Below are 16658 nucleotides of genomic sequence, written 5' to 3'. Positions count from 1 at the left end.
AGAGCTGGCCTGGAAGAGGAGCAACCCGGACTAGAACCAGTGCCCATATGGGATGCTGGCACCACAGGCGGAGGATTAACCTAGTGTGCCATGGCACTGGCCCCCATAGTTTACTTAATTAACTACTAATTATTAAGCCCAGCTGGCAAAGGAGTAGCAGAGTTGGGACTGCGATGCAGAGTGGGTAGCTCCAGAGCCTGACTTCTCAACCCCTGCACGCGATACCTTGTTCATTCTGTGCAGAGGTGACCAGGATATAAGCAGCAGGAGGTCAGAGCACCACAGGAGCACCAAGAATGCGTCTGTGAACTTGGCAGGGGCGGAGGGGGAGGGGCGGGCCAGAGGTGGGAGGAAATCTGTGAGGAGCGGGCATGGATTATGCAAGGCCTGGACTCTAGCTCAGGGCAATAGATTTTATCCTGAGACTGATGCAGAGACCTGGGGTACGTAAGCAGATAGTGGTGTAATCATGTTATTCTGCTGAAGTATGACCTGCGGGTGGGAAAGAAGACAGGTTTGAACAGGCCCAGAGAAGGTGAAGGGAAGGACCACAGTGTGGGCCCTATCCACACACAGAAAGGTATTTATGGAGTAAGTGGGCAGGGAGTGGAAGTTCAAAACGACAGATTCGACATTGACCACCAAGGAAAACACACAGAGAATCCGAACTCAAACTGAGCGTGTACCACGTCCTGCCCTAGGTTCCTCTCCATGGTCTCTCGCTCAGAGTTCACAACTCTACCAGCTTGGCACCACGAGTAAGGACATGAAGATCCCCAGAGCTTCAGAGAGCTGCCTGAGGCACGTGGCTTGCAGCTGCTGGAGCTCGAGTATGAGCCTTGGTCTGTACAATCCCAGCTTCCTGGTCTCATGGCTCAATTGTGGGAAAGAGCACCACACACTCTTTTCCTCCATGAAGTTTGGATGGTGACACTGAGTGAGGATTTCAAACTTGAAGAAAAGCTTGACTCTCACTCCCTTGAACATGCACACCCCCCCCCCCAAGTTCAAGTGTTGGAAATTTGATCCCCAAGGCAACAGCACTGAGAGGTGGGGCCTGTGAGAGCTGATTAGGTCCTGGGGGCTCTGCACTCACGCGTGGATTAGGATCTTTCCTAACAGTCCTACCTAGCATTCTTCTTTAGCCCTTCTTATTCTGATTTATTTGTCTTTGTGGCCCTTAGCACTGGAAACACATAAACACCCATTCTATTAGAGAATCAACCTTCTTGGTCTGCCCGGGAAATTTCTAGGAAGATTTTCAGTGCTGAAACTCAGGCAAATTGGGTGCTAAACTGGATGTTATTGGTGCTAAAAAACCCATCCAGGGGCCAGCACTGTGGTGTTGCAGGTAAAGCTGCAGCCTGTAGTGCCACCATTCCATATGGGCACTGGTTTGAGTCCTGGCTGCCCCCTCTTCTGATCCAGCTCTCTGCTATGGCCTGGGAAAGCAGTGGAGAATGGCCCAAGTGCTTGAGTCCCTGCACCCACATGGGAGATCTGGAAGAAGCTCCTGGCTTCAGATCAGTCCAGCTCCAGGCATTGCAGCCATATGGGGAGTGAACCAGCAGATGGAAGACCTCCCTCTCTCTCTCTCTGCCTTTCAAATAAATAAATAAATTTTTTTAAAAGACATCCAAACAGAAGTGCCAGGCCAACTGGTCTCCTAGCCCTGATCTCCCCAACCCTCTCCTACAGAATATCACTGGATGAGGGAAAGGACTTTATTTTGTTCTCTGCTATATCCCCAGGATGTGACACAGTCCCAGCATGGAATGAATGCTCAGTAATTATTTGATGAATGAATGAATCTGGGAACCATTTCCTGCTTCAAACAGCATCCGAGTTAAACCCTCCTCCAGGCTTCCAGTTCCTGGGTGCCCCGTGCTAATCACCCACCCCACTCCCTCCTGCTCCCTCTGATGCTCCCCCTGCTCCAGGCATCCCGGTCTCCCCACTCTTTCACACACCTAACCAGAAACAGTCCCTTCACAAGAAGAGCCCTCCCTGCTGCCTTTGACCTGATTTGCTTTATTGTTTGAGATCTCTATCGGTGGAAAGTGGGGGAGGGATGCGTGGGTCACCATCAGAAGGCCCTGGGGCACTGTTTCAAAATATGACTCCTCTACTCCCAATGCGAGAATTAGATATGATGTTCCTGGGATGGGAGGAAAATCAAACATGGAGTTTAAAAAAAAAAAAAAAAGTTCCCTAGGTGATTCTGACAGCAAACACACAGCCACTTTCACTGAAACTCACTGATCTAAATCCCACAATACCCCACAACCCCATGCTCAACCCTTCCAGGGTGTCCCTGTTAGGAAAGCCGAGCCTGACTGCTCAGTCCTCCCTGTCTTTGGAATTCTGGAAAGCTCAGGATCTGAACCACACCACCAGACAGGGGCTATGCAGGCCTGACACAAGATCCATAGACAAATCAGGGTGGCTTCTTCGATGTTTGCCTGGCCTCAGGTATGCAGGGCAGGCATCACCCAGCCTCTGCCCGGAGGTAGTTGAGGGTGATTTCTCATTCCTTCATTCTCAACAGCTCTACCCCACTGCCCAGATCACCCTCATCTGCCTCCATCCCCCACATGCCTGCTATGCCCTGAGGATCCTTGCAGCAAAGCACATTTTGTCACTCACCATCCCCTGCCCCCACTCACTTCTTTTCACTTTCTTGCACAACAGGGTCCCAGAGACAGTCCACCTACCTTACCTGGGCAAGCTAACCTCTAAGTCGCGCTGTCTGGGTGCCCCAGCCAGGGCTTTGAAATCAGACTACCCCAGTGACCAGAGACAAGTGTTCAGCCTTCATTCCCACATCTATAAAAGATAAATGACTTATTGGGTGGAATTTTCAGAGGGATTCAATATAAGCATGTCAGTTACAATTCCAAGCATAGGCACACTTAGGAGCCTCCAGCCAGGAGCCTTTTTGACAAAGGAGCAATATCTGGAGCTGGCAAAGTGTCACAGCAGATTAAACCACTGTTTGCGACACTGGCATTCCATATTGAAGCACCAGTATGAGTCCCGGCTGCTCCACTTCCAATCCAGCTTCCTGCTAATACACCTGGGAAAGCAGTGGAAGGTGGCCGCAGTAACTGGACCCCAGCCACCCACATGTGAGACCTTGATGGAATTTCAGGCTCCTGGTTTGGGACTGGCCTAGCCCCAGGGGAGTGAACCAGCAGATGGAAGATCTGTCTCTCTCTGTGTTGCTCTGCCTTTCAAATAGAAGGAAGGAAGGAAGGAAGGAAGGAAGGAAGGAAGGAAGGAAGGAAGGAAGGAAGGAAGGAAAAGGAAGGAAGGAAGGAAGGAAGGAAGGAAGGAAGGAAGGAAGGAAGGAAGGAAGGAAGGAAAGGAAGGAAGGAAGGAAGGAAGGAAGGAAGGAAGGAAGGAAGGAAGGAAGGAAGGAAAATAAAGGAAGGAAGGAAGAGAGAGAAAGAGAGAGAACGAGAGAAAGAGAGAGAAAGAGAAAGAGAAAGAGAGAGAAAGAGAGAGAAAGAGAGAGAAAGAGAGAAAGAGAGAGAAAGAGAGAAAGAGAGAGAGAGAGAAAGAGAGAGAAAGAGAGAGAGAAAGAGAGAGAAAGAGAGAAAGAGAGAAAGAGAGAAAGAGAGAAAGAGAGAAAGAGAGAAAGAGAGAAAGAGAGAAAGAGAGAAAGAAAGAAAGAAAGAAAGAAAGAAAGAAAGAAAGAAAGAAAGAAAGAGAAAGAAAGAGAGTAATACTTGTTACTGTTGTTACTGGGTATTGGGACACAAGCCCTTCCTTTGGTTGTCTTAACAAGATCAACTACTAGAAATACCCTAACATTATTAGAGTTAGGATTCACTCAACCACATTCTGTTTGTTCAAACCTGTACTGGAACTAGAATGAGAGGCCATAGCAACCTCTTTTTTTAGCCACTAGGAAATCATTCTGCGAGCTGGTGGCACTGTTGAAACATGGGGCAAGACAGAGAAACGTGGTGCTAGCTACTGACCCAGTTGCACTGGAGGAGAAAAGAGTAAGGATGGATAGAGGATGCTGGGTTCCAGGGGGTTCCTGGCAGGTGGGAATCAGGAGAAAAGAGTAGTTTCTTGCATAGTGTGAGGCTTTCAAGTAAAATCCAGAGAGGAGAGAGAGAGAGAGAGAGAGAGAGAGAGAGAGAGAGAGAAAGGGAGAGAGAGAGAGAGGTGGATATTTTCAAGTCATATTTCTGCTATTTGGTTAATGCAATTTAACCCTTTTAAATCTCAATTTCCTCAACTGCAGAATGAATGAGATTTAAAGCAATTGTATCATTTTTTAAAAAGTTCCCAACTTGGCCTGTTCACTCCCTTTTCCCCTTCTGTCCCTCCATTCCCTATCCTTTGATTCTGAAGCCAACCCCTTCCTGATAACCAAGCTCCAGATACCAGAAACTGTGCTCAGCCCTCCCAGCCCCCCTGGGGATTCAGTGGTATCAGAACACACACACCCCCATACTCTCTAGGCTCCTGATTCAGTGTTTGTCTCCCATGGTAGGCCTAGGAGTGCCTGTGATTTGGAACTGGGATTGTCTTTATGCCTGTTGCTCAGAGCAGTAAAAAGATCTGGGAGGTATTTTCTGCCTTGTCAGTTAGAATCCTCTAAGGGTTTTGTCCACAAACTTTGCTATAATTGGTGGTTGGAGCCCATATTACCATGGATACTTGTATACAGTTGCATTAAGGATTAAATTGATTTTGCAGACTGATCTGGGAATTTAACCACCATTTGTACCATGGTCTCTGTGGGAAAATATATTCTGTGTTCCAAACAATTGACCTTTTGGAGTTGATCCAGTTCCTAAGTTGGGCACGGCTTGTACAGTATTATGTTACATTTTGCACTTCATTTGTGTGTCTTATAATCAGAGACTTGTGAGAGCTACAGAGAACTGTGGAGATAATTTGTTAATGGACACATTCTGTAAGTAACAGAACCAGTAATCAGAGATTTGGCTGAGGTTACTCAGCTGCTTTGGCTTCCTACTCCAGACCAATGACTTTCCCACCATCCAGATCATTTTGTGGTCATTGTCCCACATAGTTATTAAACTACTTGAAAGTGGGGAAGCCATGCCTTCTTTGGTGTAGGTTCAGACATGTTATTTCAAATATGCCTAACTGGTTCATTATTCATTTTGCTACAGAGGATTATTCACTGTGAGATTTCCCCAAATAACAAGTGCCATTTCCATAGGACATTTCAATTCAGAATGTATTCACAATAGACCGGAACTGGCTTAAATCAAGATTTAAATAATTCATAAATAGCCTATCTCACCTGTGTTTTCTAGGTAAAATTACCTGCTGGTGGGGGATGTAAGGCTGGGGAATAGTTTTCATAGCTTATGGCTACATTTCATTTTAGCTTTAGGAGATATATGTTTCTCATTGTAATGTGTTCTTACAGAGGAGATACTCATTGAGCAACTACATTGGGAAACAGTGCTTTCTGTTTTATTTGCCAAACCAACTGAAAAAGACATGAAACTGTTGGTAAGTAAACCTTCTCCAACCAAAAAAAAAAAAAGGTGAATCATACATAATTTGGATATACCATGTGAGAAAACAGCTGTCATTAGAAACAAAACATTTACCTTGTTGTATTTGAAACAAACTTTCACATTTTGTATACTTTTCTTCACCAGCAAACAATAGTTATTTCCTGGAATCCTGTTTGAATAAGCAGAACAGGAAAGTGGTTGAAAGAGAAATATTGTTACATATGTGGACAACGTGGTTTTATTGTAACAAACCAGGACTGACCTACATAGACAACTGGCCCTGTAATCTAATTATAAGAAAGAAAAAGGGACACAGATTAACTCTTCAACAATTTAATAGTCATCATTTGTAATAGCTGTTCATTCAACTTTATTTTTTTTTAAGATTTTATTTATTTGAAAGACAGAGACAGAAACAAATCTTCCACTGCTGGTTCACCCCGAAAGGGCTGCAATGGCCAGGGCTGGGCCAGGCCTAACCCAGGAGCCTAGAACTACGTCAGGGTTGCCCACGAAGTGGCAGGGACCCAAGCACTCAGCCACAACCATCTTCCTATGCTTTCTCAGGCACATTAACAAGGAGCTGGAGCCGGCGCTGCAGCTCACTAGGCTAATCCTCCGCCTTGCGGCGCCAGCACACCAGGTTATAGTCCCAGTCGGGGCGCTGGATTCTGTCCCGGTTGCCCCTCTTCCAGCCCAGCTCTCTGCTGTGGCCAGGGAGGGCAGTGGAGGATGGCCCAGGTGCTTGGGCCCTGCACCCCATGGGAGACCAGGAAAAGCACCTGGCTCCTGCCATCAGATCAGCGTGGTGCGCCAGCCGCGGCCATTGGAGGGTGAACCAACGGCAAAGGAAGACCTTTCTCTCTGTCTCTCTCTCTTACTGTCCACTCTGCCTGTCAAAAAACAAAAAAACAAACAAACAAACAAACAAAAACAAAAAAACAAGGAGCTGGATTGGAAGTAGAGCAGCTGTGACTTGACCTGGCACTTATATGGGATGCCAGAGTGGTGGCTTAACCTGCTATACCACAACATTGGCCCCTGTTCAACCAACTTTAATTGCCTTACAGTTAGTTCTACATAGCCAGTGAACTCCTTCAGTTACTAGGCATTTATTTTGCAAATAGTTTATTTTGAAGGGTATTCTTGAGAATTCAAGTTAAAATGCTCCACTTGAGTGTGAGTGTGTGTGTGTGTGTGTGTGTGTGTGTGTTGGCAGCCGGGAGCCCAGGAAAGCAATTTGCCAAGGGCAGGAAAAGAGGCATTTGGTTATGTTCATTTTGTAAGTTTTGGGGCTACAATGACAGAACATGCCCTCTGGCTCAGCTGACAACTTTGGCACCCTCATTGTTCCCTCACATATATACCGAAATGAAACCATGGCTAAATCTTAAGGAAAAAATCTTGATTCTGCCTGGTGTATCATCTAGGCTTGACAGAGGTGGCCTCCTACCCTTGTCTGGTTTGTCAAGTTTCTTGAGTTGAATTGACTACCAAAGCCTTAGGATATTTGATATAAAGTACAACTGCCCTCCAAGTATACCTAGTAAAATTTAAACTAACTTCCACTTATGACTTATGGAAGACATGATTGAGAGAATCTTATAAATGGAAAAACAGCCCAGACAGAACATCGATTCATTCATTTGAAAGCTATTTTGGACTAATCAGGGCAGCAAGGAACTTTACAGTACATCACAACCTCCTCATTTTGCTACCTAAACCTCCTCATTTTCACACCATATTAGCTATTGGCCAATAATGAGAGTCACAGAAGAAAAACATCCCTCGCTGGAGTTTTTGCTGCATTTACTTTCAGGAGTTGCAAAGCTGTACTCATTGTGTCCCACCCGGCCTTCTCTGAGGCCAATCCACAGGGACATCTCCCTGGTCTCACACAGTGATGGTTGGGGCTGCAGCACTCGGGTGTCCCAGGCAGCACCTGCTAGTTAAGTAAACATAGGGTCACAGCTTTAATAAGACCCCCACATCATGACGCCTCGAGCCTCTAGCAATCAGGAAGTCCACGTAAAGACCAGGGCCTTTCCCTCACAGGTATTTCTGGCACCACTCATGAACGGTGACACAGTGACCCAGACGTCTCCCTAAACCTAGTGATCTGTTGACAGTTGTTTAACAACCACTATTCAGAAATAAGATTGCAAAGTGGTTAGTGATGGCTGTTGAGATTATGGGTGCTTTTTATATTTTCTTCGTTTCCAAGTTTCTGTCAATAAACACATTTTACTCTGGAAAAGAGAGTGGGCTACTTTGGTGGCAGGTCTGACGTGAATTGACATGTGGCTGTGACTGACATGTGGTCTTTATCTTATATGCTGTGAACATTCCTATGATGGCTGGGATTATGGGAAACCAGACCAGGAGCTGTTGAGTGTTAAGTAACATACAGGATATGCATCAGTTTGACTTTAAAATCTGACAGATTCTTAATTCTTCCATAATTCTTTTAGAAGGAGACTCCACCAAAAATGTTGGTTGGGACCTGAATTATAAAACTGTCTTGTTTTTATTGTGGCCCATTCTTTCCCAGGATTCCAAGGCCCTGGGAAACCTGGTGGGCATGGAGACAGTGACAGCAGCAGGCAGTACTCCCAGCCAGCCACTCCAGTCTCTTCTGGCCACTAGAGTTCTCCCAAGACTGGCCTCTCCCTGCCCTACTCACAGCAAACCCCCCCCACCACCACCAACAATCACTTCTCTGTGTGACCCAGTTTCCTTTGGGTGTCTCTTGCTCTTTAAACATGTCTGCATATACTTGAACCCTAATCCTGGACAGGGTTCAAATTCCATGGACTTCATGGGCCCTGTAAAAACTGGAGGATAAGCAGACACCTATTTGAGAGCTGGCAAGCAGTCCGTCCCCCCTAAAAAGGCTCGTGGAAGAGATCTGAGGAAGTAGCACACAACTCCACAGGCTGTGTATTCCAGCACCAGTCCCAGGTCAGCCAAAACCCCCACTCCACTTGTAACTGATCTTTTCCTCAGTTGCTAGAAAGCTGAGTGTCATATTTGTGACCTGTCTCTAAAAAACCAGCAGGGCAGTACCTGATTCTACTCATTTAATTGCATGTTTTTCACTCTATGGGAGGAGAGATCCTGCTTTTCTCTGTACTTTTAATCATTTACTCAAGAAGGGGAGGGGGGAGGGGAGGGGGAGAACAGAGAGAACTCCTATCCACTGATTTACTTCCAAAACCCAGCAACAAGAGTCCTGGTTTTGCAACTCAATCCAGGTCTCCCTGTGGCAGGAGGGACTCACCTGCTGCCTTCCAGAGTCTGCACTGGCAGGAAACTGGAACTGGGAGAGAGAGAGAGAGAGAGAGAGAGAGAGAGAGAGAGAGAGAGAGAGAGGAATGGTACCCGGGCACTCCAATATGGGACATGGTGTCTTAACTGGAGTCTCAACCACTAAGCCAAACACTTGCCCCATACTCACTTGTAATTTACCTCACTGCACGCACTTACGTAAAATGTTTTAGATCATTTCTTTTGGAATAAAGCAGAGTAGTATAGATGAACACACATTAACAAAATATGAAAGGGCAATGATAAGCCATCTCTTCACCCTTAAGGCTCTGAGATAAACTGGCAGAAATCTGCCAAAACTTCAGTGTGGGGGCCGGTGCTGTGGTGTAGTGGTGGGTAAAGCTGCCACCTGCAGGGCTGGCATCCCATATGGATGCTGGTTCGAGTCCCAGCTGCTGATCTTCTGATCCAGCTCTCTGCTACAGCTTGGGGCAGCAGTAGAAGGTGGCCTAAGTCCTTGGGCCCCTGCACTAGCGTGGGAGACCTGGAAAAAGCTCCAGGCTTCTGGCTTCAGATCTGCCCAGCTCTGGCTGTTGTGGCCATTTGGGGAGTGAACCAGCAGATGCAAGACCTGACTCTCTCTCTTTCTGCTTCTGCCTCTCTGTAACTCTGCCTTTCAAACAAATAAATAAATCTTCAAAAAAAAAAAAATTCAGTGCAACAGGACCAGTAGTATAGCTTGTAATTTGTTTTATGTTCACCATCAATCTACAAGCTATATCCTGAAATGAAGAGTGAACTAGGAAAAAAAAAAAAAGAAAGAAAGAAAGAAAGAAAGAAAGCATTAGCTCTGTAAGTCAGCCGGGCATTAAAAGGTACTTGGTTGGACAATGGTTCTCTCCCCTTACAGAGCCACAGTTCCTATTCTGCAACACGTGTACGTCTCTCCACTCATGCATGGAGGCAGAGCACGCACATACATGGAAAGTACAGATTCTGGGGCCGGATGTCTGAGTTTGAATCCCAGCTCCACGGCTCCCGTGTGTGTCTGGGGCCAGGTATCCAATGCCTCAATTAATACCATCCACAAGGCAAACTAACACCTACCTAATAGGGCTGTTGTAGACTGCATGAGGAAATACGTGCATAACATTTAAAGCAGTTCCAGCCTGCCTACCCTTTGGCGTGACCCTCTCTCCCTTCCGTGGCTGGAAGGAAGCCGGGTGACAACCTTTCCGGGGCCCCACACTTCCCTCCCTCCTCCGTGCCAGACACTCGACGGGGGCCGCGCTTCTGTCCCCTAGGAGCTGAGTCGAGTGTGGGAGACAGATGCAGTCACAAAGTAGGATGAGTAAGCACTGGAAGGAGGTATGGATGAAAAGCCCCTGTGGAAAAGCAATCTCCAGGCTGTCTATGGAGACTAACCAGACAGGAGGAGAGGGCTAGGCAGGCACAGTTTCAAGACCTCTGGCCCTTCCCGGACCCACGTGAACGCATCTTCCACCTAGGGACAGTGGGGAACCCGCCTTACGGGACGGTAGGGTATAAAACCCTTTTTAGCAATGTCAAACTTATCCAGCCTAAGTAACCCTCGCCTCCTCCACGGGCAGACCCGCCTGTCAAACACCGGCCCCTGCAGCCCGGATTCCCCGGTTAACGGAAACGTGAGCGGCTTGCAAACCCACAGCGAAGCCAAGAAAAGAGAAGGGAGGCGCGGAGGGCGCAAGGACTACGTCGGTCGGGCGGCGGGAACCCACTGAACAGGGCAAGGCCAAGGCCCGCCCCGCTACGCGCGCTCTGCGTGACGGCAGCCCCTTCGGCACGGCCAAGCCCGGGCCCCTCCCGGGCGCCTGCGCCGCCGTGGGGAGTCGGCGCAGTGCGCGCCGAGAGGCAGGACCCGGCACCTGCGCGAGGGCGGCGGCGGGAGAACGGCGCCCAGCGCGCCTGCGCGGAGGCCGGTGCGGCGCGGCGGGGGGCGTCGGAGAGGACGCGCCAGGGAGCGCGCGGTGCGCCTGCGCAAAGGGCTGCGTGGCGCGGCGGCGGGCAGGGGCCGTGCCGAGTGAGTGGCGCTGCGGGTGGGGCCGTCGGCGGCGCTGGTGAGCTTTGCGGAGCTGGGCGGTGCCGAGGAGGAGGAGGTGGTGGTGGAGGAGGAGGAGGAGGAGGAGGAGGTGGTGCGGCCTGGGTCTGACGCGGCCCGGTTCGTGGGGGCCTCGCTTGTTTATTTATTTATTTATTGTGGGTCCCTCCGAGTGCGCGCGCGCTCCCGCTCCTCGGCGGGGAGGGGGTGGGGGGAGGGCCCGGGACCTGGGGGAGTTGGAGCCGGGTTCGAAACGCCGCGTGACTCGTAGGTGAGAGAACGCCGAGCCGCCGCCGCCGCCGCCAAGCCCTTGTTCCCGCTGCGGGGAAGGAGCGTCTGGAGCCGACAAGATGGCGGACGGGGAGCTGAACGTGGACAGCCTCATCACCCGCCTGCTGGAGGGTGAGTCGGGCGCGGGCGCCGGCGACCCCCGCCCGCCCCGAGGCGGGCCCCCGGGAGCCGAGGAGGGGGCGAGCGGCTGGTGGGCGCGGGCGGCGGGCTCCCGGGGCGTGGGGGGCCGGCGTGCGGGAGGCGGCCTCCGCGAGGGGCCCGGGCGAGGATGCCTGCACCGGCCTGGTGTGTCCTGGACAGGTGCGCGTCTCCTCGGCGCTCTTTGTGCATTGCCCTTGGCCGCCGCCGACTGCTGTTGCGGGAGTGCATTTTATTTTATTTTTTATTAAAAAAAAAAAAAGCCCATTCGGCTGGACTGTTTGATCTGCTCTACATTTCCACACGATGCCCTGGAACGGACTCTCCTAAGCCTTTGAGGACAAAATTAGCCACAGTTTACTTAGTATTCATTATTAGGCGAACAGAAAGGGGTAGGACAACCAAATCTTGGGTAGGACTGAAGATGCCCGTGAGAAATAGGAAATACATGGATGGCGCTTGCTGAAGGGGTTGGCGTCTGGGTTTAGGATTTTAGTAGGTTCTGCACAAACTTCGGACAGGGCTGTTGCAAAGCCTCACACAGATCCTCGCAGCGTTTGAAGTCTCTGAGTCTTTTTATTTGGAGTGGTTTTGTGGTGGTGGTGAGGCGGGGAAGAGGTGGAGGCCGGGAGTTGGAAGAATTGATTCATTGCAGGATATCGGTCGACGTCCATCGTCGTCCCTTTTACCCTAAAATGTGTGTCGACAGCAATTGTTTGGTGTGTAGGGAGAAATTTAGGCCTTTTAACAATTGAGAGTACCCGTGTCCGACACCGTGTGAAGGATTGCATGTGCGCTGCTACTATTGTTGCGATTACCTGAAGGTAATTGTTTACTACAAGGAAGCAGTGTAGTGTACTTATTTTGGAAAATCAGCAGATTGTGTGATTGGGGTGAGGGAGGATCAGTTCCTGCTCCTGCTGCCGCGGCGTCGCTCTCTGAAACATCAGTTCTGAGTGTACCTGTTGGGTAAATACAGTGTACTTGCTGCAGCCCGGAGAGCCTTCCAGCTTGGGAGCAAACATTTCGGCAGAACTCTTACTTACCTGTTCTTCACTGATCGCGTCGTTCCCGGGCGGCCCCTGGTGCTGACGTCGCATTCGCGGCCTGGGATTCTGTGGTCTTGTAACAGATGTGAACATCTTGGCCAGGGCACAGGAAAATTGCTTTGAAAAAATTATGTTTCTGTAATTGTGAATTTTCTCCATTAGAAAATCATATTATTAAAATTTTCTGTTTGTTAGATCTTGGGAAACATTTTGGGCCTGCCACCATTATTTTTTATGTATTTTAAATTTAGCTTGTAAATTTCTACATTTTAAAAATGATATTTGTATCGCACGTTCAGATTTTGTTTTGCATATGTTGATGTGCTTTCTAGGCGTAATACACAGTAGATTTCAGGAGCTTTTTAAATGTTCTGGCTGGAATATTTTAAGTCAGATGCAATGTGTTTTGTTTCGTTTTTGTTTTTATGATTACATATCACAAGAAACCCACTTGTAGATTGTTCAACGTTACTGGAGAAGAGGATGCTGGGGAAAGTTGTCTTGTAAATTCTGGCTACATTTTAGTTGAAGTTTTTGGACAGTTTTTTCCTTTTTTTGGTAAGAATTGTAGTCCAGTCATGTTTTCTTCTTTCACTTAGGTAGGTGTTTGCTGACCCCGCTGCCAGTCACCAGGAATGCAAAGATAAGACAGTTGAGTTCTGAGTGAAGCAAGTGGCTTTCGGGCCTTTTCCTGCCTCCTGTCGGTTTCTCAATTCAGCACACTCTGTGTCAGTCAAGAGTTTCATTACTTCTGAACCTTGAGGAAGTAGATTGAGTTCAACAGTGCCTCCCTGGGATCTTAAATATTCCTGGTTCTTCCTCCTCCTTCCTCAGTCTAGTCTTGTTCAATAACTTACCAATGGCAGAGTTGGAATTTTTAGTCTTCAAGGAAAGTCCTTCTTGTCTGCCTTGCATTTCAGTGTTATTTACCTGCAATTAAATTTAACTCAAATTTAAGTGATGTTATTTTATAAAGCTGCCTAGCAGAACAGCTATGATTTTTTTGTGGGATTTTTTTGTTTGTTTGTTTTCATTTAATTAAAATTGCAAGTCGGGATTTTGCCAGCAAAGGATAATAATTATAGTCAGGAGGAATAAATTTCAAATAATTCATTGTACAGTAAAGTAACTATTTAGCTAAGGGTGATACTGTATTCTTGAAAAATGTGAAGAAGATACATGCTGCCCTCACAGAAATGGTAACTCTGTTGCATTTATTGGTTAGATGTGGCCATTCCACAACCATGTGCACTTCAAAACAGGATCGTTTTTTACCTGCCAGTTAAACTTGTCTCTGGGGAGGGGGATTCAGCAAGACCTGATCTCTTTTGGCTGGACAGCATACTCCTGATTCTTTTTCCCATATCAAATTGCCAATCAGCTTATACATGCTTTCAGTAGCTACATTGTATGAGTTGTTTAGTGTGTTTCTTTTTAGGTGGGCACATCATTGCTGTTTTATTTGTATTTTTGGAGAGCTTTTAGGACAATTTATGCTATTATTTAATGTAAAACAATTTGAGCACTGTTTGGATTATGTATGTTCTGCCAATATATGTTCTGGTGTCAGCCCTGTTCCCATAGACTTGATACAAATATTTAAAAACTGCTGTACCAGTTGATAATAATGTGTAGTTATTATGTATCATATATTTGGTAATTCATATGAACTGTGTTTAGCTTTTGCTTTTTTCTGATTATAAAAGTAAGATATTGTAGAAACCTTGTGATACAGAGAAGCATAAAAGAAAAAAAAAACTCCCATAATTGCAGTGATGAAATTTTGACAGTTTTATGTTCACATACTTTGTAGAATTAGAATATTCCTTGTATAGCTTTAATTTTTCATCATGAACGTTTCCCTTTGTCATTGAAATACCGTGAGAAATATCTCAAAAGCTATTTGTGTGATAGAGCAGTTTTCTTTAGTTGTCCTTTTTTGTCACAAAGGGTAATAGACTATTAGCATTGTATAAACTCCTGTGACAAAGTGTGATCAGGTTTGTTTTGGGGCCACTGATGGCTTTATGAAAATCTTAGAATGTGTACTTATTTTAGTAATCCATTTTTCACTTGATTTTGACCTGTCAGATGATTGAGTTTGTGAACTGCTCTAATAACTTAGTGAGCTTTCCCTTTCCCTACTTGTGGACCATGTACTTGTTAAAATTTAGTTGGATTGACCAAGCAAATAGGAAATTTTCTTCTTTTTTGTCCTTTTGAAGGTTAAAAATGAAGGAGCACACCTGAAAAATGAACTGAATTAATAAGGCCAGTGAATCCACCCCCCCTCTTCAATGACAGCTTTATTGCTGTGTAATGCACAGACCACGCAGTTTACCTATTTGAAGTGTGCTTGTGATTCAATGTTTTTTAAGTGTAGCCACAAAGCTCTGCCGCCATCACCACAGTCAACTTGGAACATTTTCTCTGTCCCTCTCTTTCTCACACTTGCACCTCAAAAAGTCCTGTTCCCAGTAGCAGGCACTCCCCTTCTCCCTCCCTCCAACCCTAACTAAGGCAGCCATTAATCTGTTTTGTCGCTATAGATTTGCCGCTGCTGCGCTTTTCACATAAATGAAGTTGTGCAGTGTGTGGTGTTTGTCACTGTTTTTCTGTGTTTCCGGGTTTGTACATGTTGTAACATGCACTTCATTTTTTGTGTGTGTGTGGCTGTGTAATATCCCATGGTATGTATTTACCATATTTTTAATGTGTCCATCAATTGACGAATATTTGAATGTTTTGCCTTTTTGGCTGTTGTAAGTAGTGCTGGCCTCAACATTTGTATTTAAGTTTTTGTGTGGGCTATGCTTTTTATTCCAGAGAGAGAATGTATATGGGAGTGAAATTGCTGGGTCATATGGTAACTCTCTTTAGCCTTTTGAGAACTGGTTAAACTGTTGGATTTTAGCCCAGCCATCTAGAGGTTAGGCAGTTTGAAGGAAGTGCTAGTTGTTCCTGGCAGCCTCGACTTCCACAGGAGCAATGTTGGTACAGATCCAAGGGCCAGACTTGTTGGAAAAGAGCGAGTGGGACCAGAGGGGAGGTCGCCTGAAGGGTCTTCTCTATTGATGCTTCTCCAGGAGGGGCTGGAGGAGGCATATTTTTTGACTGATCAGAACTGGGTGGGGGAGGGTCCCTCCTTAATTAGTTCCAGCAGTGTGAGGGAAACTCCAGAGATGTTTTTGTTTGATTATTTGAATGCAGAACTGGAGCTTTTCTGCTACAAGTTTAAATCCAAGAAAAGAATTCACTGGGATTTAGAAATTTAAATTTGAATCTAGATATAGAGTTATCTATAGAATTAGTGATGAAGATAGTAAATTGCATGCATAGTTTTTTCTCATACTTTTATTATCCATATTTATCATTTAACAGATTGTGCATTCCAGTGTTGTAATAGAGGTAAAATAATATCAGTGTTTAGGAATGTCAGGCTAGTTGGAAATATTGATTGAAATCCTGTTTATGTGTTTCTGAAACAAGAGTATTCTGGAAGTCTTGAGATGTAGGAAGATAAAGGAAAGAAATAATTTGTAAACGTCAGTAGGCTTTGTGGTGATGTGATGGGGACTCCCAAGGGAGCCTCCTGAGTGAGTTTTGGTTTGCTCCAAATTTATACCCTCAGGCAGTGAGCAGTGTTCTAACAGCTGTGAATAGCCAGTTCAGTGATTACTCTTCCTGGAAAAATGGAGGATAGTGAGACGAAGGGAGAATGAGATCAAGGTCACAGCTCTTTTTCCTGTAGCCCCTTCTCTCTCTCACACACACACGCACTTTAACTTCCAAGATTGTATCAGATTACCCCTGAAGTTGTGGTTATTAATAGGTGAAATGTAATTTTTTTACACCTCATCCTCTGAAATATATCCAACATCAGGAACTTTCCATCTGATTGAAAAGATGAACATATTTTTGAAGACAGAGTCTTTATTCTGCAATTAGAAGATTAAAATAAAATTCAACTTGAAGCTAGTTAAGTATAAATAACCAGTAGCTAGCCTTTTCCTGGTTTCGTGGAAGAAATCGGTCCTTGGTCTAGGTGGGCCCTCCCCTCTCTTTTTCAAATGAGAGGCAGAGAGACACACAAAGCTGCCTTCCACTTGTTCGTTTCCCCAAATGCCCACAATGACCCTAGGCCAGTGGTGGGGGCTGAACTCAGTCCAGATTTTCCACATGGGTGGCAGGGACTCAGTCGCTTGAGCCATCACTGCTACCTTTCATGGTCTGCATTAGCAGGAAGCTGGAGCCAGGAGCCAATTATCAAATCAGGCACTCCAGTATGGGGTGCAGGCATCTTGATCACTAGATCAAATG

The 16658-nt window shown here is 46.5% G+C and overlaps 1 protein-coding gene across 7 annotated transcripts in view; it reads left to right on the top strand.

Annotated features, from left to right (window-relative positions):
- The first annotated feature begins 10731 nt into the window (after window positions 1-10731).
- The window catches only part of PPP1CB (protein phosphatase 1 catalytic subunit beta), a 49933-nt gene continuing 44006 nt past the window's right edge, over window positions 10732-16658 (top strand). The window contains exons 1-2 of one of the 7 annotated variants that reach the window (XM_051828875.2): window positions 10732-10879; window positions 11132-11262. In XM_051828875.2, the coding sequence (XP_051684835.1) occupies window positions 11211-11262 (52 nt within the window). In that variant the 5' untranslated portion in view covers window positions 10732-10879; window positions 11132-11210. 7 annotated transcript variants of the gene reach the window in all.

Source organism: Oryctolagus cuniculus, chromosome 2 (assembly GCF_964237555.1).
Source record: "Oryctolagus cuniculus chromosome 2, mOryCun1.1, whole genome shotgun sequence".
Classification (NCBI taxonomy): domain Eukaryota; kingdom Metazoa; phylum Chordata; class Mammalia; order Lagomorpha; family Leporidae; genus Oryctolagus; species Oryctolagus cuniculus.
Note: the sequence above shows the minus strand (reverse complement) of the source record. Positions and strands in the feature narration are given on the sequence as shown.